This window comes from Typopeltis vanoorti, chromosome 10 (genome assembly GCF_054136105.1).
Source record: "Typopeltis vanoorti isolate ZY-2024b chromosome 10, IOZ_Tvanoo_1.0, whole genome shotgun sequence".
Taxonomy (NCBI): domain Eukaryota; kingdom Metazoa; phylum Arthropoda; class Arachnida; order Uropygi; family Thelyphonidae; genus Typopeltis; species Typopeltis vanoorti.
In genome coordinates this window covers 104,815,712-104,842,464 of record NC_143558.1, presented here as the reverse complement: position 1 = coordinate 104,842,464, position 26,753 = coordinate 104,815,712, and the positions used below count along the sequence as shown (strand labels likewise).

Here is a 26,753-nt window from a genome sequence, read left to right as displayed (position 1 = left end):
CGTGCATAACGTGCTAAAGTAATACAAGAAAAAAAAAAAAAAAGTTAATTATTTAACACAATTTTGTATGATAATTTCCCATACTTTAGGAATAGTAAGAACGTCGTTGCAGTTTAGGTTTGGTCTGTGTAGTAGGGCTTCAGAACTTTCTTTGTATAAACGTTCATGTTTAAATAAAGATCTATGTAAAAGTTTAGCCTTTTCCCAATGGATCCTATGGTTTGTATTTACAATTCCAAACTTTCTTACTTACATTGAACATTACTTACAAACCTATCAACCAAATTTACAACTTATTACCTTCTCCTAAGGGCAAATTCTCACCCTTGATGTTACCTGGTGTTTATGAGATTCCATGCTCATGCAAATTATCTTACTTTGGACAGACAGGTAGGTCTGTTCAGAAACGCATCTCGCAACATCAAGACCACATTCGTCTTTTTAAACTGCAGAAATCTGGCCTCTCTCAACACGGAATTGAAAATCCAAACCATAGGATCCATTGGGAAAAGGCTAAACTTTTACATAGATCTTTATTTAAACATGAACGTTTATACAAAGAAAGTTCTGAAATTGTTTATGCTTCATAGATTTGTCTGATTTCTAGGAAGTTGAGGACTTACCCTTGTCAGGTTTATATTTCTTATTAGATTTTGGGAGGTATGGATGACCAGTGTCCATCTCTTCCCCTGGAAAAACATCCAGTACAATTTTGGATGTCACGTTACTTTCAGTGGATACCGAAGTATCCATTTCTTCTGTGGGAAGGAACTGATGGCTTGTTTATAAGTGATATCTTTGTCATGATTTTTTTCACAAGAGGTTTTTATCGAATGGAACCATCAATCATGCGATTGATTGCTCAACAGAGAAAGTCACGATCACAAAGTTCAGATATGGTACTTAAATATAAAGTGCTAATAGGCTTCATTCCGGTGATATAAACATTATTTAAATTAAGGGGATATTAAGTCCCACATTATTTTAAAACCGAATAAGAAACTCAAAGATTGGAATCAGAGAGTTTCATGCCGAATATAGTATAATAAACTATAAATAAAAGTGTTGAAAATTTATTTATCACTAGGTTAGACTATAATAGATTTAGTTTAATCCTTTATCCCAGTGAGAGCAAACAAAGTTTGCGCCTGAAAATATCTTCAGGACTAAATATAGTGTTGTACTATCTTATCCAGTAAGTAGTGCAACAACTGGTGTTGCACTACTTACTGGATAAGATAGTACAACACTATATTTAGTCCTGAAGATATTTTCAGGCGCAAACTTTGTTTGCTCTCACTGGGATAAAGGATTAAACTAAATCTATTATAAATAAAAGTATCGGCGACTACTAGCGTGAGCTAATGCAAGTAGTCCAAGTACGTAGTACAAACTCGGGCAACTCGCAGCAAAGGTGGTAAAGTTCTGATTGCTATTCTTGGTATTTTCCATAATGTAAAACACATTTCCTAGGAAATGTATGCTGTTATTACATTATGGTGGGAGGTCACTACCCAGACCGGTTTCAGCCTTTATTGAGGCTTCATCAGTGAGTAGCTAGACCAAATTAATACCAAAGGGTATAGCGAAAAGAACTTATATACTAGCAGAGTAGAGTATACCAAAGGGTATAGCGAAAAGAACTTATATACTAGCAGAGTAGAGTATACCAAAGGGTATAGCGAAAAGAACTTATATACTAGCAGAGTATATAAGTTCTTTTCGCTATACCCTTTGGTATTAATTTGGTCTAGCTACTCACTGACGAAGCCTCAATAAAGGCTGAAACCGGTCTGGGTAGTGACCTCCCACCATAATGTAATAACAGCATACATTTCCTAGGAAATGTGTTTTACATTATGGAAAATACCAAGAATAGCGATCAGAACTTTACCACCTTTGCTGCGAGTTGCCCGAGTTTGTACTACGTACTTGGACTACTTGCATTAGCTCATGCTAGTAGTCACCGATACTTTTATTTATAGTTTATTATACTATATTCGGCATGCAACTCTCTGATTCCAATCTTTGAGTTTCCTATTCAGTTTTAAAACAATGTGGGACTTAATATCCCCTTAATTTAAATAATGTTTATATCGCTGAAATGAAGCCTATTGTCTCTTTATATTTAAGTAACTTAATGGGTGCACCTTTTTGACAACTCGTATAGCAGAGTATATAAGTTTTTTTCTCTATACCCTTTGGTATTAATTTGGTCTAGGCTGAAACTGGTCTGGGTAGTGACCTCCCACCATAATGTAATAACAGCATACATTTCCTAGGAAATGTGTTTTACATTATGAAAAATACCAAGAATAGCGATCAGAACTTTACCAACTCTACTCACTGATGAAGCCTCAATAAAGGATGAAACTGCAGTCTAGGTAGTGACCTACTGTTAAATTGTGAATGAAACTACGTTGTGTAATTTATTTTTTCTCATTCACATTTAACATTGTTTATCATGTATTAATCATGATTTGTATAAAGATTACTTATTGTTCCTTAATTAAAGATTACTATTTAAATATTTATTCTAAACTTAACCTACTATTAATTTATTAAATAATAATATGTGTAGAAATTTATGATAACTAAATATATATGTAAAGTAACGAAAAGTGTATTATAAATAATTGTATACGTAATGAAAGAGCTGATTAAGTAGCTCAAATATTCTGTTTATTCTTATTTGTGAAAATGTAACGTTATGTAATCACTTATGTAAGAGTAGAGCATTGTATTACATTAGCGAAATGTTTACGTTCATGCGTTGTCATGGAGACGCATGAAATAAACAAGCACGAGTGGAAGAGTGCGTGACCTTGGAACCAGAAAGTAGAAAGGGGAGGCAATAAGAATTTTATAGAAAAAAGAAAAGAGTTTTGCGGAGCCTGAAGGAAGGTACGATACAAGCAAAGAAGTGAAAGAAAGATTATAAATTCTTTAGGGCAGAAATTCAAGAGCATAGTATTTAGAAGTGAGCAAAAAACGCAGTGAATCTTATACTCAGCTGCAAGTGAAATCAGCTGTGGTTATAGAGGAAAATTGATGTCGTAATTGGATAAATAAAGAACTGGACATTCAATGGGAAATTCTGATTAGTTCCAGTTAATCTTGGATTACGTCTTAATTCTGTGTTGCCCTGAGAAGAATATAATGAACTTAACTTGTTGTAGAAAAGTAAACAAGGAAGGATATCAGTACCTTATTGTGTTTTTTTTTTAGTGAAGGGCAACTAACAGTAGTTCAGTTAAATCGTTGGAGAATTTTTATTAATGTGTTCCGCTAATGTGAATAAGTTAATTCATAAGTGTGCTCACAATTAATTGATGTATTGAAGACTGTATCTGGTAACAGTAGTCATACTTGTTTGTTTATTCTAACATTAACATATCTTCGAAGTTCAAAGTCCGAAATAAAATTGCTTGGAATATTGTCTACCTTGATTAGTGCTTCCTGTGAATTTAAACATTAAGTACAGCTGATAGATATGTGGAGTCTGATTAAATAAGAAGTTTCGTTTTATTAACTTGAGTTAAGAAAGCTTGTGATTTTGAAGCTGTAAATTGTATGTGAAAGTTTAGAACATTGAATTGGCATGAGTGACTTAGCAAGATGTATTAAGTTGATTGTATTGTTTCATTTTAAAGCAGAATTCTTGTATTTGTTATATATATATCATATATTAAATGTTTTACTTTGTTAATCTAAATATTGTATTTGCCTGAATTCCCTTTTATTGCACCGTTCATAAATATTCGAATCTTGCGGGTGCCCCAAGTAGAATAATAATAAATGATTCGGCCTAATGAGAAGACTGCTAACTTAATTAAGAATTGATCCTACTATTTTATATAGACTAATCTAAAAATAGGGTGGCGCAGTATAATTATAAATTTCCCTACTTTTGGATCGGTGATCAATTTGCAATTAGTTGTTTTATTATAAGAGTGACTTGAAACTAGATGGTAAATTAGAACACAACATGAAAATAGAACGTCACGACACTACCACCATAATGTAATAACAGCATACATTTCCTAGGAAATGTGTTTTACATTATGGAAAATACCAAGAATAGTGATCAGAACTTTACCACCTTTGTTGCGAGTTGCCCGAGTTGCCCTACTTGCATTAGCTCACGCTAGTAGTCGCCGATACTTTTATTTATAGTTTATTATACTATATTCGGCATGAAACTCTCTGATTCCAATCTTTGAGTTTCTTATTCAAAACAATGTGGGACTTAATATCTCCTTAATTTAAATAATGTTCAGATATGGTGTTATTATCAAATGGCAGAATAGACATATGAGTTTGAGTTGCTGTTGACAATTTCTTAATTGTTACCTTCTCAGCATAAAGAGGATCTCAGAGAAAGTGTGGTGGTGGTGGCTAACTTTCTTCTTGCTTCCTGATATGATATCATTTGTTCTGTATTTATTTTTTTGTATTTCTTTCTCATCTTTCCATCTGACATGCACAGGAGCACACTCAATGATCTCCCTGACAGTTTGGCTTTCTTGGCAGAGCAAGAGTGGTTATCATGCTCTTTACTACCACATCTGGCAGAGGCAACAGAGCCACAACAGGTGACTGTGATTGGGAGTGGAATGCCAGGGTTACCTCTGACACAATACGAGCACCACAGCAAGACTTGGGCCCTGTCTCCAGACCGTGGAAAAGGAGACTTACTGTAGCACTCTTGACCCTTGCAAGCAAACCCACTTGGTGGATCACGGGAATGCTCAGAAGTTCTGAAGGCCAAAGTAGTGCAAGACTACCAGGATACCTCTTTCTAGAATATCCACAGATCACACCACATGGTAAACAAGGTGGCAAGGCATTCCTTCATAGTGATGGTAATGTGGAAGACAGGATAGTAAAAAAGACTCAGGAGAAACAGAGGGAAAAATACATGAAAAAAAAAAAAGAGGAAGAATGAAAAGAACCAGTATCATCAATGGAAGTCCCATCCACCAAATATAGAAGGACAAACTTCTTCTTTTCTTGTCAGATGTCATCTCCTTCCAGGAGGTTGACTACCATGAGCTTCCACCATGTATGGTTTGTGCTTCTCTTTTACATTCTTCATAGGACAAAAAGTCCAGTCTTTAATATTTCTCATCCAATCTGTTCTTTGACTTCCTCTTCTTTTTCCTTGTATCTGTGGCCTAATGGATAAAGACAAACTTAGGAAGAACTATTATGAGCAGATCTGATGGTGTGGCTTTGTAAGGGGGGGGGGTTCAATAAAATATGTGAGTGGGAAAGTGGATGGAATTTTCGGTTTAAGGTTGCAAAGTGCAAGGTCTTAAAATTTGGTAGGCAAGGTTGGGATGCAAAGTATGCAATTAATAGGAACATTTTGAAGAAGGGAAGAGATGAGGGATCCAGGAGTGATGGACAGAGACTTGAAGTTTAGTTATCACATTGCTAAAATTGTAAGAACATCACAATGAATTATGGCAATGATGAGGTGGACTTTGACATGCAGAGGCAAAAAAAGGTTATGGTTTCCATGTATAAGGCTTTGATCAGGCTGTATATGGATACAGATTTGGTTGTCTGATTTTCATGGAGATGAGGATGTCTTGGCGTACAGACAAGGAAGTTGAAGTCAGGTCTGGTGAGTGTGGAATATGAGTACAGATTGAAGGAATGCAACTCACAGAGTATTGTGAATAGAAGGAGAGGGGGATATGATTGAAATATAAAAGTTAGTGAGGGGTTGTTGAAAGAATAATGTGGAAGAGATTTTTCATAGAAAGTGATATAGGTGGAACAAGAGGCCATCACCAAAAGCTATACGAGGAAAGTGTGAGCAGGGCAGTGAGAAGCAGGCTCTTTGCATGGAGAATGATTGGTGAGTGGAATGCATTGCCTGAAGTGTGGTGAGCACAGAAACTGCGAATGGGTTTAAAAGCATGGTTCACTGATATTTTTTTGAATTAGAGAGTGTGAACTTCCATGCAATGAGCCTTTTTGAATCCATGGAGGTCTGATGTTAATAAAAATAATATGAAATTAATTTTGAAGTAAAGAAATTTATTAATTTTTCTAGTATTACTGCTGCTGTAGTTTAGAATATAACATTTAAGAAAAAAGATACAACCTGTGTAGTAACCACAAGGAAAATAAGCCTTTTCAATGCATATGGAGTTCCAAGGTTTAGAAGATACCAAAAAAATATGACCAAAGACTTCAAGAGAAGTTTTTTAAAAGCTACAATAACTGATGTTTTAATATTTTAACAGCTTTTTTTTTGTGTGTGTGTGAGAATAATTTGTTATTCTTTAAACATAGAGGAAAACTACCATTTTCTCCTCTATTTTAAAATTTTTATTTTATTTCAGAGAACTGTATCCAACGTTTTGCCTAAGAGATTTAGAATCAAAGTTTTGCATGGGTATAAACATATTCAAGCACTGAACTGATACTGGAACGTAATATTTTGCATAAAAGCCATTTTAATAACATGGACTTACCTTAGTGCAATTAAACACAAGATGAAAAACATCTATAATCCCAGAAGAATGGCCCATAAAAAGGAGTTGGCAATCCGAAACAGAGGTACAAAGGCAAATCTGAAATATAAAAAAATATATATTATTATTATTATTTATTATTACTCTGGCCTCCATGGAGTCAAGAGACTCATCGTGGGAGGACCTTCCTAGGAAACACAAAGTCCATCCCCCAACTCCTTGAACTCATTGACCATTCTTGCTCTCACCACTTTATCAGGCAATACATTCCACGGTTCAACCACCCTCCATGCAAAGAAACCACTCCTCACCCTCTTGCTCACAGCTTCCTTTCATAACTTCAAGGGATGGCCAATTGTCATTCTTCCTTCCCAGTGTCAACCCTGTAACTGCCTCTCAACAGTTTAAAAGTCTCAATCATATCACCTCTCTGTCTTCCATCCACCAAACTTTGCAGTCCACATTCCTTCAGCCGATCCTCATAACTTGCATTGTATAGTCCTGAAACCATCTTTGTTATCCATCTCTGCACTTCCACAGTTAATTTATCCCATTCAAATCCTGGGGACAAATTTGAGAACAATAGACTAAGTGTGGTCTGATCAGAGTCTTATACAATGGAATGATAACTTTTTTTATCTTGATTTTATCTTTTATCTAGATTAAGAGCAGTTGATGATGGGGAGAGACTGACTGTAAGTGAGCAAGAGGTGTATGGAGAGTTGAGCAAATTAGATGTTAATAAGGCTGTGGGACTTGATAATATATCACCATGTATTCTGAAGGAATGTGCCAGGGAGCTGACACCTGCCTTGACATATTTTTTTAATACGAGTCTTGCACTCGGTCAAGTTGCTAAGGAGTGGAAGGAGGGAAAGATTGTGCCAGTTCAGGTGATCAAACTCAAGCATCAAACTAAAGGCCTATCTGTGTGCCAGGTGTTGTGGTTAAGTTGTTGGAGAAGCTTGTGAGAACGAGGATCCAGAATTGGGTTGACAACAATGGTATTATCTTTGATGAACAGCATGGATTTGCTAAAGGGAGGACATATTTTAGTAATCTACTTACGTATTACAATAAAGTGATGCTTCCTTGGACAGAGGAGAGAGATACACAGTAATATACTTGGATTTTGCATAGGCTTTTGATAGATTACCTCATGATAAGTTGACAGTCAAACAAGAGCAGATGGGGTTGGATATTAGATTAGGACATTGGATTGGAGACTGGCTATCTGATAGGTATCAACAAGTTGTGTATGGGGGAGCGATATCCAGAAAATGGAAAGTCACTAGTGGAGTGCCTCAGGGTTCTGTTTTAGGGCCATTACTGTTTAACTTGTATATTAAAGATATAGGTGAAGATTTGGATGGAGATATTCAGTTGTTTGCAGATGATGCAAAGTTGGGACGAACAATGAAGAGTAGAGAAGATGTTGTGGCCTTACAAGAAGACTTGAATAAATTGAGTGATTGGGCACAGAAATGGGGATATGAGTTCAATGTTGCAAAATGTAAGGTTTTAAAATTTGGAAAACAAAGATGGGATGCAGAATTTATGCTTGGTGAGGATATATTGTTGGAGGTGAAAGAAATAAGAGATCTGGGGGTGATAGTGGATAAGGATCTGAAATTTAGGGGACACATAGCCAAAATTGTGAAGACAACACAAAGGCTTCTGGGAATGATGCAGAGAAAACTGACTTGTAGAAGTAGGGAGATTCTGGTTCCATTGTATAAAGCTTTGATTAGGCCACACATGGACTATTGTAGCCAGATTTGGTCACCTGGTTTTCAGAAGGATGAAGAGATGTTTGGAAAGGGTCCAAAGGTGACTGACAAAGGTAGTTTCTAACCTCTGGAATGTTGAGTATGAGGAAAGATTGAGAAGATGTAATTTGCAGAGTCTGGTGGACAGGAGGAAGAGGGGAGATATGATAGAGACCTACAAGTTGGTAAGGGGTTGTTATAGGATCAATGCTGGAGAGGTTCTACAGAAAATAGTGAGAGATAAGGGGAGAACTAGAGGTCATCCCAAGAAACTGTATAAAGAGGGTGTGAGTACTAGAGTGAGAAGCAGGTTTTTTTCATGCAGAGTTGTGAATGATTGGAATGCCTTGCCTGAGAGTGTGGTGTCTGCAAGGAGTTTGAATGTGTTTAAGACATGGTATGATGAGCTGTGGGTGTGTGTGTGATAAAAGGACCTTCCAGATGAGTCTTTGACTCCATGAGGTCTTTTGGTAATAATAATAATCTCTGCACGTCAGCGTCCTTCTCAGAATTGCAGCAATCCTCTGGGTTACCTTCACCACCTTTGCAATATGCTTCCTGAATTTCAGTTTTTTTCTATCAATCATCACCTCCCCCCCCCCCCCCCCCAGATCTCGTCTCCCCTACTTCCTCCAGTACAGCTCCTCCAACTGAGTATGTAGCCTTCCATCGATGTATTCCAAACTTCAAGACTACATTTTGCTGCATTAAACCAAGTCTCCCATTCATTTGCCCATCTGTCCAGTTTATTCAAATCTTCTTGCAGGGCTGCCACATCTGCACTATTACTAATAACCCTGCCCAGCTTCACATCATTTGCAAACAACTGAATATCCTCTTGCAATTCATTGACAATGTCATTGATATAAAGGTTAAACAATACAGGTCCCAGTACTGAGCCCTGTGGAACCCAACTTGTGGCCTTCTGCCTCCTTGATATTGCTCCACCATACACAATTCTCTGATACCTATCAGACAGCAAATCCTGAATCCAGTTGACTAACCTGGCATCTAAACCCATGTGCTGCAACTTAAGTATCACCTTATCATGTGGTACCCTATCAAATGCCTTTTCAAAATCCAAAAAAATGGCAGTATATGTCTTTACATCATCAACTGCTCTTGTCACTTTATTATAAAAGACAATCATATTACTAAAACAAGAGTGCCCCTTAACAAATCCATGTTGATTCTCACAGATAACATTACCCTCATCTGTCCATGCTATATATGGTCCCTCACTAATTTCTTCAATACCTTAACAACTACTGATGACACACAAACTGGCCTATAATTAGACACTTCCAGTCTGCTGCTTTTATGCAATTATATATATTAAATAATCTATATATTTAAGGATTGTGGTCCTGATGATATCCCTGAACTGTACTTATGAGATGTGTTCCACATTTCTACACTATGATTTGCAGTTGGCATCTATCCCACAGCAAGGAAGTAAAGCCCATATTCAGCTCATTTCAAAACAAAGAAGAAATAAATGTTTGTTATATAACTATTGACCTACTGTCCTTCTCAGTACTCTCCAAAATAATGGTGAAGGTTATCAAATGATCAATTTATTGTTATTTGAAGACCCATTATAAGTATATGTGTTCATCAGAGCTCTGTGATATCAACTACCCTCATGTGCATAAATGAACATTTATGTACATGAGGTACATAAGTTGTTACATTTATTTAACAACTTACTCACTAACTGAGGAAGTTGTTAAATATCAGTGCTGTGAGGAACAACACTACTAGTAGTTGGTATTCAGGAAATGATTGAGTAAGTTATTTGGTTGATAACCATCTCCATTATTTTAGAGGGCACTGAGATGAATAAAATAGGCCAATAGTTATTATTATTAATACTAATATCAAACCTCTATGAAGCTAAAAGGCTCACTGCATGAGGTCCATTCTCTCTCTCACAAACACACACATACAGATTATCATATGCATTCACCATCTCCATACTCACCACACTTTCAGGCAATGCATTCCAATCACTTACCACTCTCCATACATGAAACTATTCCTTACTCTCCCCCACCCCCTGCTCACATCTACCATATATCGCTTCCAGGGATGGCTTCGTGTTCTCCACCTGTCTCTGTCCATTCTATGAAAATCTCATTCATGTTAATTTGTTGAAAGTTTATTTTTCACTTGGTTAGACTATAATAAATTTAGTTTAATCCTTTATCCAAGTGTGAGCAAACAAAGTTTGCGCTTGAAACTTCAGGACTGTGGTAAAACACCGGGCAACTCGTTGCAAAGGTGGAGCAAACTAACATCACATTATGAGAGATACTGAGATAGGAGTGATGTTAGCTTGCTCCACCTTTGCAATGAGTTGTCCAGTGTTGTACCACCTTACCCTAGTCCTGAAGATACTTTCAGATGCAAACTTTGTTTGCTCACACTTGGATAAAGGATTAAACTAAATTTATTATAGTCTAACCAAGTGAAAAATAAACTTTCAATATCTTTCTCTAAATCCAGAGTAATTTATTAAAAAGGTGGCACACCGTTTGACAACTCGTATAGGTAGAGATGACCTTGTTAATGCTTCTGCCTGGTATCTCCACTTGGGCCTGGCTCCCACTGAAGAGACCTCAATAAAGGTCGAAACTAGTCTGGGTAGTGGCCCTTCCCTTAATGCATAACATTAGACATATCTGCAAGTGTGTTTTGCATTATGGGAGATACTGAGATAGGAGTGATGTTAGGTTGCTCCACCTTTGCAAAGAGTTGCCCGGTGTTGTACCACCTTCCTCCAGTCCTGAAAATACTTTCAGGCGCAAACCTTGTTTGCTCACACTTGGATACAGGATTAAACTAAATTTATCATGTTAATTTGGTAATAATTACCCATTACCAACTATATATCTGAATCATATTCCCTTGCTCCTTCTATCCATTACACTCCGCAAATTGCAATCCTTCAATCTGTCTTCATATTCAACATTGCTGAGACCAGAAAGCAGCATAGTCAATCGTCTCTGAACCTTTTCCCACATCTCTTCATCCTTTTGAAAACCAGCCAAATTTGTGCACAGTAATTCATATGCAGTCTGATCAAAGCCTAATACAATGGTTCAAGGTCATACTAACTCTCATGCATCTTATACAGTGCACCATCTAATCTCGCTGAAATGTTCAAATGAAGCTCTTGTAATAGCTCTAATACCTCTATGTTGATTGTACCAATATCCTTTTTATGGACAGTAATTTTTAATTTAGGTTTCAGAATATTCTTGAAATGAAAAAAAGAATGTTCTTTCTAAGACATCTTTATTTCAATTGTCTCTGAACCTTTTCCCACATCTCTTCATCCTTTTGAAAACCAGCCAAATTTGTGCACAGTAATTCATATGCAGTCTGATCAAAGCCTAATACAATGGAATTATACATTCTTACTTCTGCATGTCAGTATCCTTTGCATCACTGCCAGAATTCATTGTGTTGCCCTAATAATTTTAGCAAAAATGTCCCTGAAATTTCAGATCCCTATTCACCATAACCTGCAAGATTGCTCATCTCCTCCATTTAAAATTTACTTTTAAAATTTGCTTCCCAAATTTTAAAACCTTACACTTCGCTAAACTAAACCCTTAACACTAGTCATTTACCCATTCACTTAGTTGATTCAAGTCTTGCAAGGCAACAACATCCATTCCACTTTTCATAGTTCTTCCCAACTTTGTATCATCTGCCAAATAACTGTAAATCACCATTCAAGCTCTTTCCCAATTTCATTTACATAAAAATGAAACAGCAATGGCCCCAAAACAGAGCCTTAGGGGTGCATCACTAGTGACTTCTCTATTCTGGGATATCACTTCCCTATACATAACTTGCTGATACTTATCAGACACCAATCTCCAAAATCCAATGCACTGATGTACTATCCAACCCCATCTGTTGCAATTTAATTACCAGCTTGTCATGTTTCAATCTATCAAAAGCTTTTGCAAAATTTAATTATATCACTGTGTATCCTCTTTGTCCAATGCATTCATCACCTTGTTATAATAAGTAAGTCATTGCTAAAACACAATCTTCCTTTAGTAAACCAATGCCATGTTGTCCATTAAAGAGAATGCTGCTATTTGCGAACCCAATTCGGAATCTCGGTCCTCACTAGTCGAATAATTTGACCACAACTCCAGACAAACATACTGTGTTATAATTCAAAACCTCTGTTATGAAGCAGAATAATTTTACCATCTTTCTACTCCTTTTGAACTTGGCCTAATCTAAGACTTGTGTGTTTAAACAGGTACACCAAAACTATTGTTAATTTCTTGGAGCATTCCCTCAAGACACTGGTGATATGTCAACAAGTACTACAGAATTACTAACATCAAGTCTACCCAATTCCTTATACACTCCTGCTCACTCACCATCATTGCGTCCTCTGCTCTTTCCAATTCACTCAAGTTCTGCACAATGTCACATTCATGAGGATGAATATCTGTATGAATTACTCATTTAACATCTCTACTATATCCTTCTCAGCTGTTATCATTTTACCACTTTTACTAATGAATATCGCCCTTTCACAATCATTCTTTCTTGTGCTGGCCATATATCAAAAGAAGAATTCCCTAAGATTTCCTTTGGCCTCAGCAGCTAACTGCTGCTCATACTTCATTTTTGCTACTCTTAACAAGCAAGTCACTTTCTTGCCTACTTTTTTTTTTTCTTAATCCTCATATAACTGACTATTACCACTCATTTTGTGCTGCCTTCACACCTTTTTTCTTCTTCCAAACTACATGTGTCAGCTCTTCATTCATTTCACACTTACTTTATTTGACCTTGAGAATACATTCAGACAATGCCCTCTGCAATTTCTGAGTAGGACCCAAGCAGCATTTATCTCCTTTCCATCCAATTTCTCATCACATGATAGTGCTGCAAGCCAACTTCTGAGTTTGTCATAATCCCACATAATATCCCTTTCTCACAAAAGTTCTCATATGGCTCTCCACGACCCAAATAATTATTTCATGATCACTTTCATCAGAGGGAGAAAGATATGATGCCTCATTTACAATAACATCCTCTAATGAGAATCAAGATCCTTGATCCTAATGACCTAAGGTCACTGTCACTCAAAACTTAAAACATTGTTACCTTTTACTCTCCTCAAAGCCTCCTGATACTATCATTAGTGCCTATTACTACTACCCACTCTTTTGCTCACTTACTCCTCATGTTCATTGCTCTAGTCACTCTGCCCATTTGACTCCCAGGAAACAACACTTCATGCCTTCTCACCAACCACATCTCTATTAACTGAATCTATACACTGCCACTCTCAAATCATTCATCCCCTATTTCACATCGTTATCTTTTATTCCAATCTTCCTCACTCTTCGATACATATCTGTTATTCTTCTCCTTTCACTATGCAATCGTTTCATCTCTTGCCTCATCTTCACCATCTCTATTTTTATCACCTGAATTACTTTCTCACTGCCATTCACTTTCTTTGTCCAGTCAGTTGCACTTTCTACTTTGTTGCTTTACACATCCACTATCTTACAGTTCTGTTGGCCTATCTTTTGCATACGCTACATTTCTTTACTCCTTCACCTCTATCTCTACAACACACTTGACTGCATTCCTTTCAGCATTAACAGTTTCCTGGCAACAAGTCTCACATTTATGGCTAATGAAGCACTACTTATGACAACACAGTCCATTCCTCTTATTAATTTGACAAATTAGTAAGAAAAAATGAGATCTTCTCCAAGAAGTGCCCCAACACTGTCTTCCGCAGTATCATTCACCGGTGCAATCTGGTAGCACTGAAGACAACCTAGTGGCCTTCAATACTACTAAAACACAAACTTGCTTTCATTTTTTTTAATCACAAAAACGATCTTATTTCATCTCTCCTTATATCTGATACTACCCAGCCCACCAGATCTCTTTTCATGGGTTGACATATGTCAGTCAATTTGCATTAGAAAAAGCTAAAGATATATCTCTAGCCTTTCATAGCATAAACAAATCACATGCACCTGTAGCTTTCTTTTCAAAAAAACTTTGAAAAGGAAGCTACAGGTTTGTTTTCAAAACAAACCTGTAGCTTTCAAAAAACTTAGTATCCATTTCACTCAAGACATTCTTTTCACTTGTCCAGATAATCACTCTGCATAAATCCCAAATCCACTCAACCTTAGAATACTGCTTTCACATTTGGGATAATGCACCAAAAATCTCCCTAAGAATTCTTGATACCATCCAAAAGAAGGTAATTTGGCTGGAACCAACATGGCCTATGTTCTAGAGCGGCGTTTCTCAACTTTTCTAAGCCCAAAGACCAGTAAAATGCCTAAAACAATTCTACGGACCACTTAGTTGTGTAATTTTTTTTAAAAACCTATGTGGGGATTACCAACATTTGGAAAAAACTTTGCCATTTATAACATAATAAATCTATATGATATAAATATTTATGAATAAATAGTATGATATAATTATGTTACTACTTACTTTTAATGAGATGGTTAAGCTTCGGTCCTTGCAGAGTTGCTGGATATCTGGCTGAATATTGGTCAACTTCAGTTGAAGATTGGCACACACGCTAAGACGATTTCTGTATTTTGTTTTTATTGGAAGGAAGCAATGAAAATCCTTTCTCATAAATATAGGTTGTAGAAAACTGCATGATGATTTTTAATGCTTCTTCAGATAATTCAGGAAATTATCTTCTCACTGAATGCGAGATCCAGAATTGAGCCAAACCGAGATCACAGAATTGCATTTTAAGCCTGCTGTCACTTGAAAACTCAATTAACTGTTATTTTTTCAATAATGAAATGTTGTTCTCATGCTTGTAAGCCTAAAATGGATTGCGAAACCCACAGAAATTTCTTATAAAAGTTATTCGGAAAATATGTTTCAAAATTCTGTTTCAGAGTTTTGAGGTGGTCACAAACCCTTTCCAGAAACTGAGAATCAACAAAAATATCATTTTCCACTAAAAAGAATTCAATGTTGGAAAAGGTGCAAATTGTCCGTCTTTTACATAACTAATCCATAACACCATTTTTTTCTCAAATGCCTTTATTTTGTCGTAGGCATCAAAAGAACAGTTGAAGAATTTCCCTGAAGAGAGAGATTTAGTTCATTTAATTAAAAAAAAAATCTCTGAAAGATAAGATAGTGTTGATAACCATGCTTCATCAACAAGGAGTGATGCAAAATCAGAACTATGTTCATTTCCAAACAATAACACTTCGTGCCTTAATTGAAATAACCTTGTTAGTACTTTGCCCCTGGAAAGCCAGCGAATTTCACAATGAAGCAAAAGTTGTGTATATCATTCCCATTTCATCGCAGAATACTGAAATTAACCTGTTATTTAACGGTCGAGCCTTAATAAAATTAACTAGCTTTACAGCATTGTAAAGTACAGTACAGTTTTAAATTCTGGTGGCTAATTATGAAACAATGTACCCAATTCATATATTATTATTATCCGTGACACCTCCAATGAGTCCGAAGACTCATCGCAGGAGGACACCTACTGTACAACTCTCCATCTCCACCAAACCTCTACTACCAATCATCTACATCAGCACCATCTACTGTCCAACACCACCACCACAGCTAGTATTTTTTGTCTGTAAATTGCATGTGTTCTGAAGGGCCGATTTGTCTGTATGCGGGATGAAAAACCCGAGTTTCCAGGAGTAAAAACCCTGCTAACTCTGTATGAGATCGGCTAACTCACCTTCAATTGAAAAGGTCCATATAAAGATTCCTCCCATCATGACGAGACTCGAACTTAGGCCTTTTCCAATTGAAGGGTGCAACATACTGTCGTTTTTCCAATTGTGCTACGGAGGCGCTTAAAAAAAATATTCAGTTCAGAAAACTGGAGATGCAGAAACCTATGACTGGCCTTTCTCAACACTTAAGAAATAAGAAATATATTTTCAAATATATCTGGAGCTACTTCCTTGACCTTAGACCAGGGTGGCCACATCTAGTACTTTCGTACTAGATCTAGTACGTTTTATAAATTTTTAGTGTTCTAGTATGTTCACCAACAGATCTAGTACTTTCTTCCTTCCGAATAATAATAACAACAACATCAGAGTTAGACATTTGAGTTTAATGTTTTTCTCTTCTCTCACCTCCCCATATGTCACATTCAGTGACACAAGAATGATTTCTCTTTTTTTCCTATCGCTGGTCTTCTCTCGTCCCCCCCCCCGATCCCGTACTCACGCAATCCGACTGGCATTAGCCAATGAAAATATATTCTTTGCTGTTCAAACACTTCTCATGTTTATGTACTTTACTGACTCATGCACTACACATTTTCCCCTGAGATTTAGAATCAAATTTAAATTTAGAAAGTTTTTCTTGTCCATGTTTATAAGAAGTCCAGTGTTTTTATTAATTTTATTAACAAAAACTTGTTTAATTCTTCATAAAAAATATTATTATTTAGATTTTACTTTTAAACATGGACAAGAAAAACTTTCTAAATTTAAATTTGATTCTAAATCTCAGGGGAAAATGTGTAGTGCATGAGTCAGTCAAGTACATAAACGAACCACTGAAAGTGAAGATCTCAATGCCAGCCCATCCCACTCACAAGAAACCACTTCTGACACAGGTAATTCAGATAAAAGAGAAGTGATAATAGTTATGATTCAGATTCAGATTTACAAGGTTCATCTAAAAAGATGAAAAATCATATAAGCAAAAATTCAAAGAAGAATGGTTGGAGGATCCCATCCTTAAATCCTTGATTTAATTCAAGTAAAAGTAAAGGAGACACTGCTTATTGTAAATTTTGTGATATAAGCATTAATGGTAGCAAATGTCTGTTGATTCGTTATGCAAACACTCCAAAACACTAACAGAATGTAGAATCTAAAAGCAGTCACCAGGTATAATGTCATTGTTTAAATCCAGTTCCAAATACCAGTCGGAAAAACAAATTAAAGAGGCAGAATTAAGATTATGTGCATATGATGCAGACAGGTCCCTTCCGTTCAGGGGTGCAAAGAGTGCAATGAACCTGGGCGGCACAATTTAGGGACGATATAATTGAACACGTTCATAAAAAGTAGGAAATGAATAATACACTGAACTGTTTGTGCATATTTGTAACCTTCCAATGTGAGAGATTTCAGTGAAGGGCTGAGTCACTGGGTAGTTAAATAAATGATACGAGCTTCAACACAACTTACTTTAATCACTGCTCTCAGCACACTGAACAAATTAGGAGTTTCTTGAGTTTTCTTCTTGATGGACCTGTGTTTCACTCAGGATTTCTCCATGAGTGCAGGTTACAAAGATGCCTCTAACAATCTCGATCTTGAGCCTCTCTCTTCCATGTTATACCCATAGATTTCACCAGTGGATCTTCTCATCTTATAGGTGGTCTTCCTGGTTTTTTCTTTATTCCTGTTGCCAGTTGAATATTCTATATGTCCATCTGTTATTCCTGAGTCTGGCTATGTGACCTGCCTATCTCATCCTGCTTTCATATACTGCAGTTACCATATCTTTTATGCCTGATCTCTTTCTTAGTTCCGTGTTTCTAACATGTTCCATTTTGCTGATGTTACAAATCCTAAGTTCTATTGCATGCTGAGTTATTCTGAGAGTCTCTTCTTTTCTTGTCATGTTCCATGTTTACATTATAAGAGTATGTTTGTTTATTATATAAAATAAGTTTTTTTTTTTACTGTTTGTGTTTTTTCTTTATTTTAATATGCATTCCTCTTAATGTGCAGTATAATAAAATGATTTGTAACATGTTATTGTATTTCAGGATCCTTTAATTTTTAATGGAAAGGGGGGGCACAAAAATTTTGCACTCAGGAGTCGCAAACCCACGGAACGGCCTGGATGCCAAACACAATCTGCTTTTGTGGCTTATGGATACTCTTCCAACTCTATTGAAAACAATTACTCCTGATAGTGAAATTGCTAAGAAAATACAGTGTGGACACACTAAATGTAACTGTCTTATAAAAAATGCATTGGCTGTAGATTCATGCAATGAAATCTCAAAAAAAAAAAAAATAATAATAATAACCTCTGACTCCTTTTGACAAAAGAAAAATGGAAACATTCATCAGCTACAGATTTTACTGTTTCTGAAGAGTTAATTAATTTAGCAAAATCTGATAAAAATAATGAATAAATACTTCCAGTGTTTTTCTTGTGGGTGGGAACCCCTGTATATATGTAAATAGCATAATAAATAAATAACTGAAAAGTTAATGTTACATTATTTTAAACACTAAAATGAGACTAAAGATTATATGGTAAATTAATACACATATGAAGTGCTAGAGTTACAATTGGGACTTCTGTTATGATGATTGGCAACTGCAGCTTTTGGACTCATAGATGATACAGTGAGGTGAGTTTTGACTTTTTTTCTTTTCATATTTATTGTACATGTGTTAATTTAGTGGTTTTACATTGAGTTCATCTATGATAATAAGGTAGTAATATCGTAAAATGTCTTAAATAGAGTGAAACGAAAGCAAATGAAAATTTAGTACTTTTTTTTTTCAGATCTAGTACCTTTTTCCTGCATAAGTTAGTACGAAATATTTATGCTGGGTGGTCACCCCGCCTTAGACACAGCCCAACTATGCCTGCCTGTAAGGGCATGAGCTCCATCCAAACAGAAGCCCACACATTTTCCCCACTGGATCCCTTTGTGTATTATGTATTATTGTTCTACAAAACAGAATATCATCATGAATGTTGATATCATGCGCATATCTTAAGTAGCATATTAACTGCGCATCATTTGTAATATCAGCAGTCTCATCTATTTGTAACACATAATAAGGGCTCTTCTTAACTCTTTTGATTAATTGAGATTCTACATCACCTGCCATATCATTAATTCTGCGACCAACAGTGTAATTTGAAAGATGAATCAAATCAACATCTTTTAGTAACTTGTTGCCAAACATAGTTTTTATCACATCTTTATTATACCTGTAAGTAGTAAATTTTCCTTGATAGAATGAGGTTTCCCTGTTTTCGCTATGTGCAAATTTAAGTGATAGGATGCTTCCAGTGCCTTGCTATTAATCGAACCCTGGCCCAAACTATATCTTTCCCATGATTAATGTCCCTAAGCGTCACTGAAAAAATTCATTTGGCTTATTTTTCACATCACAATGTTTAGTTTCTAAATGCCGTTGAAGTTTCTCAGGTTTCATGCACTCGTTCAACAACACTTCATAACACAAAACACATTCAGGTTTCTCTTCACTTTCATCTCCACACCAAGTAAACCTAAATTCCAAATATGAACTGTTATATTTCCTACTGTAGTTTTTCTTTGAACTGCTTGTTTCTTCTACTTTAATAGTATCAGATTTACTCACCGTTACAATACGTGCATCACAATTAGGGTGAGCATCACCTGTTTCATTTGCTTTTCTCTTCAAAGTACTAGTTCTAAGCCACTTTTCCATTATTAAAAAACATTTCTGAAAAATACGTAAATACTGGGGTTAACTCATGACACACTTTGTCCAAGTATCACTTAGCACTTCTGAAGATAGACTGAGCTTTGGTCAAAGGAGGAAAACCTTCAATAATAAAAATCAAAATGGTTGAAATGTGGATAACACATGCTTACTTCAAATCTGACAAAACAGCAAGGGAAGGTGAAAGCAATAAAACCTTATTGTTATTCACTTCACCTCTCTTTTATTAAATTACTGTAGCTGCACAATGTTCATGGAATGAACATCCAAAAATTGAACTTAGAATATATGCAATGCTTACATTATGTAATCACTAAAAACAAGAACTCGCTCAGTTATTATGCTTCTATATGTTATTATTATTTGAATCCCTGCACCCATAATTAAAATTCCCCATTAAGATCACCTCCTTTCAATTGCTTAACCAAATTATCTGAATGTTTCCTAGTTGCTTCCTCTAAATTCCCAGGTCTATAACATCACACCAAAATAAATGGCCTCAAAGTCATTATATTACTGACCTTATAGGTCAGTAATTCCACATAATTCCACAGCTATCATTAATTACAATAATCTCCTTCCTGTTATGTTATTTCAATCCTGCTGGAAAATTTTTAGAAAATTTTTCTGACCTCTACATATTCAAATGTCAATGAACCAAACTTCACATATGACAATCTTTGAGTAGTTTCCTTATTACTATAATTCCACATTCCCCTAGATGTGAATGACATTGCCTGTATCATATCTGTATACTCTAATTTTACATGGTCTTTATGCTACACCTCTTTCTCCACTCAGAATGCATTTGTTTGATTTCATGCTTATTTTGCTCATCCATTTATCTCACTCTCATATCTAAATACGGGTGGCCCATAAGTCATGAAGGGTTTAAAATGTGAATAACTTTTCTGATTATTAATTTTTTCTTTAGGTATTATAAGGAAAATTTGGGAAATTATTATTATTATTATTATCCAGGCCTCCATGGAGTCAAAAGACTCATCGTGGAAGGTCGTTTTTAGGAAACACAAAGTTTATCATACCACTCCTTGAACCCCCTGACCGTTCCCGATCCAACCACTTTCTCAGGCAATGCATTACAAGGTTCAACCACCCTCCATGCAAAGACACCACTCCTCACCCTCTTGTGCACAGCCTCCTTTCATAACTTCCAGGGATGGCCCCTTGTCATTGCTCCTTCCCGTCGTTCCACCAAGTGAAAGAACTCTCCAATGTCTACCCTGTAACTGTCTCTCAACAGTTTAAAAGTCTCGATCATATCACCTCTCCTTCTTCTATCCACCAAATTAATCATGGAAAAGTTCATAACCTTACAGCAAACCAAAATCATTGTTGGGTTGTGAAGTTCTAAGGCATATTTTTGGTGAGCAAATAATTTTGTAAAGATCTGCAATTAATTGGCCATAATGTTCTCCAGATCTGGCAGCTTCTGACTTCTTCCTATGGGGTTACCTGAAGAATAAGGTGTATACAAAAGCCCCAGATAATCCAACAGCTGAAGCAGAAGCTGAATGGAAGGCATTTACATGATCTGGTTTTTCATAAATAATAATAAACAAAAAATCCCCAGGTTCTGTATTTCATTATAATGAAATTTAGGAATACAAATAATTAATAAATAAAAAAGTTATTAAATGTTTAAACCTGTTTGTGACTTATTGGTCACCCTCTATATCCAAATACAATCACTCTCGCTTTTGTTCTTACATCCATCTTCCTTCCATTATCCTAATTTCTTGTCTTTGTATATTCTCACTCTCTCTAACACCCAACAACAACTGCTCCAAAAATATGAGGTTAACAACTTTTTAAGTATTAAAGAAAAAATGACAACAGTGATCTTAGGAACCTGAGAAATTTAGATTAACATTAATATAGTACAACATGATATTAAAGCTTAGTCATAAGTTTATTGGGAGGTGAGATGTCATGTCAATCCTTGTATAATTAATTTACCAAATCAAGACTTTAGTAGAATAAATGCTGCTAAACAAAAATCCAGACATTCAAACATCACCGTAATTTTAAATTTCTCTTATGGCATTACAATTATATCAGGTCATCCCAAAAGTAATGTCGTTTCTTATATGTACTTGTTCGAATGTATCTCAGATTGTCTAAACATGAATTTTTAAAGCTTTATAAGTACTGTTAAGCTGAGGCAGCCTCATTTTAAGGAATTCCACCGTGCAAGAACACCGTACATAAGTGATTGTTTAAATAATCCTTTATTACTATGGAGGTCACTGAAGAGCACATTAAGCACATCATACTTTATTAGTTTAAAAAAGGCAACAATGCTACACCATTAAAAATGTGCAAGAAGTGTATGGCGATAATATTTTGAATGCACAAAAGTGCCAGTGATGGTTCCAAAAATTTCAACAAGGAAACTTTAGCCTGAAAGATTCCCCTGTGATCTGGGCACCCTGTCTCTCACGATAATGATATGCTAGAAGCCGCCATAGCAAGAAATGCCAATTTAGCAAAAGATCTTAATTCATTGTCATTATCCATCCATCGCTATTTGCAAGAACTTAGAATAGTGTCTAAGCTTGGCGAGTTCCTCATGAACTGACGAACAACAATTGAAGAGAGCGCATCAACATCTGTACTGCTCTTCATTCTTGAGAAGTTCAATCTCTGTTTTTTAGTCGTGTAGTCACCAGTGATCAAAAGCAGACACTTTACAAGAATGTTAGTATCAAAGGCAGCAGGTTCATTGAGGGGGAACAGGCTAAACCTCAACCAAAACAAGATCTTCACCCTCAGAAAGTTTTGTTAAGCATTTGGTGGGATATGGCTGGTATTATACACTTTGAACTCCTGTTACAAAACCAAACAATCACAGATGAAATATACTGTGAACAACTCAATCAAATGAATAAAAACTGAAAGAAAAGAAGTGTTCTCCAGTCAATCAAAAGGGTGTTGTTTTTCACCATGATAATGCATATCCTCATAGTGCAAGAAACATCTGTACCAAGATTGAGGAACTCTGGCTGGGAAAAGCTTCCACATCCTCTGTATTCTCCTGATCTTACACCTTCAGATTGCGACTTATTTTGAAGTTTGCAACATTTCATTAATTAAAAACAATATGATACATTAGAGGCACTGAAATTAAGCCTATTGCCTCCAAACCTCCTAAATTCTATAGAAATGGCATTATGAAGCTTTCACAAGAGCGTTATTGATTCAAATGGAGAATATATACTTGCTTAAATTAACAAGTGATTTATCTTTTATATCTTTTCAAAACTTAATGCTAAAAATGACATTACTTTTGGGATGACCTGATATAATAGCATCCAATGCACATTTGGGTAGCAAACTCAAATATTGTCTTAGCACTCTTAAAATATAGAGATAAATATAGATGCATTACTTTTTAGATATAGTAACCTACCATTTATCTGACCTTCAATTATCAGAACGACAAATTGTCATCACAATATGATCATATAAATAGTAGATTACTGTGTAAATCTCAATTATAACAGCATTTAAAAAATAGCAACCCTATTAAGAAAGCATACTCACTGGATCAAGGATGCAACTTTGCATAAGTGGAATTGGAAGCTCTTCCTTGCCAAGTTTGATTCTTATTATACCATCTTCATGATTCCAGCTGATAAGTGCAGCAGATGTAACATAAGTGGCACTCAGAGTTCCAGATCCTGCAGATTGTCCCCATCACCCAAATTAAAATTAATGGTAAAAATTTTCTAGTGTAATAATTATATGATTATTGAAAAGCAAAAAATAAGATATACTAACATCTGTAAGAAAACTTGTAATAATTATATGATTATTGAAAAGCAAAAAATAAGATATACCAACATCTGTAAGAAAACTTCAATGAACAGAATCCCTACAACTATGATTACATTAGCATTCAGTGATGCATTTAGTGAAAAAGACTAGATTAGCAGAATGGAAACAGTAATCCAGGAAAGGAATTTATTAACATTAGGGCTCCATAGAGTCAAAACAGTCATTGTGGGAGGTCACTCATCACAAATAAAGGTAAGTGAATTGCACTTTAAATTATTCAGCATTTTAACACAGCAACCTGCTCAGGCAATATATTTTACTCATCAATCATCTCTATGTAAAGAACTTGCTCCTCGATCCTCTTCCCATTCTCCTTATACTGATTCTAGGAATGGTTTCTTGCTTTACCTTCCTCAATTCTATGAAAAATCTCTTCTACATTAAACCTAGCAAACCTATCACACTCCTTACTAACTTATATGATTCAATCATATTTCCCACTGTCTACTCCTCCTATTCACAAGGCTCTTCAAATCTCATTCCCTCAATCAGTCTTCATGCTCACCATTCCAGAGACCCAACACTGCATCAGTTAATCATCTCTGGATGCTCTCCAGTGTATTCTCATCTCTTTGAAACCCAGTAACCAGATCTGCACAGTGAAACATAAAAATCATAGACGTTTTCTGATATAAATCGGAGGAACACAATAAACAAGATATTTATTTATTTAGCTGCTAACATTTTGTTGAATTTCCCACCAGCTTCTTCAGTATAGAAAGTTTGTCAGTATACAAGAAAGGAACCAGTATCTTACTTTGGTAACCTTTAATTGATCTTTCAATGTCTGTCTCTAATCCAGAATATTTTAATAATAAGGTGTGACACCTTTTGACTACTTGTATGTGGATACTATATGAATTCTGCATTACTTAAACTTTGGTAAACCGGTCTGGTTGGCCGAGTGGTTAGAGTATCCACTCTCCAGCCAAGAGGTTGTGAGTTTGAATCCCACCATGGGTATGGATGTTTGTGATGTCTTACTTACTCTGTGTGAAAAGGGCATTTGCAACCCTGCCACTTCTAGCAAAAGACATCATTACCAAAACCTGGTGAGGTAAGGGAATGAGCATACAGTATCTACAGATGTCAAATGTGAAATAATAGATAAAAAGAAGTTTACAGGCATTAGTCTAGAATGATCTTAAAGTTGAAACAGTCAGGATAGTAGCCCTTCCCATAAAGGGTGTGTGTGTGTGTGTGTGTGTGTGTGTGTGTGTGTGTGTGTGCTTTGCATAATGGAATATTAAGGCAATTGATGTGGAGTCATTTCTCTATATACAAGTAGCTCAGAAGATAATTCATGAACAAACATTGTTTGCTTACATTTAGATAAAGGATTAAACCAAGAATATAATTATTGGCATAACCAAGTGAAAAATACTTTCAATGTCTGTCCCTAATCCAGAGTATTTTAATAATAAGGTTTGACACCTTTTAAATACTTGTATATAGGTAATATATGAATTCTGCATTACTTAAACTTTGGTAACTCTTCTGGGTCTGGCTCCCTGTGATGAGACCTCAATAAAGACAGAAACTACATTCAACTTGTTGGCCAACGAATGGCAGTTTTTACCTATTATTTTTCATAGCACCCTAGAGTCACGTTTGGTGTGTAGTGGGTTGTCCACTCTGGGTAGCACTTACAGTTCATTTCCTGTGCTTCCATCTCAGTATGATATCAGTGGATGTTGACCTGGGATGGCCTAATTTTTCAACAATTTGCTGAACAGATAGGCCTGCAACATGGCATCCTATCACAATACCTCTTTCAAACTCCATCAGTTCCCTTCTCGCAGCCATTTCACCCAAACATACGAGGGTGGTCTGAAAAGTTCACGGCCTCAGCCACAGATGGCAACACTATTGGCAAGATTTTTTCTTTTATAAGTTGGTACATCTGTCATAAGTATCCATGTAAAATTGCAAGTCGTTCTATCAAGTAGTTTGTTTTTTACAAACTGTCTGAAGCAAAAGTTTTGTCTGTATCTCTTGAAATGGATAAAATTGAGTATTGTGCAGTTATAAAATTCTTTGTAAAAGAAGTTTTAATGCCAAAAGAATTCATTCTAAGTTCATAAACGTTTATGGGCACTCTTCTCCTTCATTTTTGACAATTTGGCCGTACGAGCATTGAAGATGATCCACGAGAAGGATGTCTGAAAGGTGTGACAACACCAGAAATCATTGATCAATGTATTGGATGACCAGTGAGTCAAAGTGAGTGAAATTGCTGACTATAGGCATTTCAAAAGAACGTGTAGGATATATTTTACATGAAGAATTGCAAATGAAAAAGCTTTGCGTAAGATGGGTGCCATGCTTGCTCACAGCAGATCAAACACGCACTCTCATGAAAATCTCTGAATAGTGCTTGGAGTATTTTAACAAGAATTAAACTGATTTTGTGCATCGATTTATTACTATGGATGAGACTTGGATTCATCATTACACACCAGAATCCAAACAGCAGTCAAAACAGTGGACAGAAGCCAGTTGTTCAGTGCCAAAGTCGGTTCCATCAGCAGAAAAGGTCATGGTATCGGTGTTTTGGGATGCTAAAGGCATTTTGTTTATTAATTATCTTGAAAAGAGTAAAACAATAACTGGGGAATATTATTCCGATCTTTTAACCAGACTAGATGAAAAAATTCGTGAGAAAAAACCCGGTTTGCAGAAGAAAGAAATCATCCTTCACCAGGATAATGCACCTGCCCACAAAGGTGTTTTGGCAATGGGAAAATAGATCTGCACTATGAATTGCTGGAACATCCACCCTATAACCCAGATTTGGCTCCCTGTGACTTCTATCTTCCCAAAACTAAAACTTTTCCTCGCTCGTTAGCATTTTTCTTCGAATCAAGAGACGATTCCAGCTGTAGAGGGGTATTTTGCAGATCTTACTGAGAACCACTACAGAGATGGGATAATGGTGCTGGAGCATCGCTGGAATAAATGTATTAGTCTTAAGGGAGATTATGTTGAAAAATAAAAATAATTTTGAAATTATAAATTTGTTTTTTCATTGTTAGGCCGAGAACTTTTCAGACCACCCTTGTAGTTCCACTGACTTGGGAGCATCATATTCCTTCAGTTTATACCAGCCACAAACACTTGAC

General features: G+C 35.9%; 1 protein-coding gene across 4 annotated transcripts in view; it reads right to left on the bottom strand.

Moving 5' to 3' along the window:
- mv (lysosomal-trafficking regulator mauve) overlaps nt 1–26,753 on the bottom strand; it is a 1,073,830-nt gene that overhangs the window by 161,448 nt on the left and 885,629 nt on the right. For all 4 annotated transcript variants that reach the window (XM_090399251.1, XM_090399254.1, XM_090399252.1 and 1 more), the window contains 2 exons: nt 23,338–23,474; nt 6,492–6,590 (listed from right to left, as the gene is read on the bottom strand). In XM_090399251.1, coding sequence (XP_090255377.1) covers nt 6,492–6,590; nt 23,338–23,474 — 236 coding nt within the window. The remainder of the gene's footprint in view (nt 1–6,491; nt 6,591–23,337; nt 23,475–26,753) is intronic.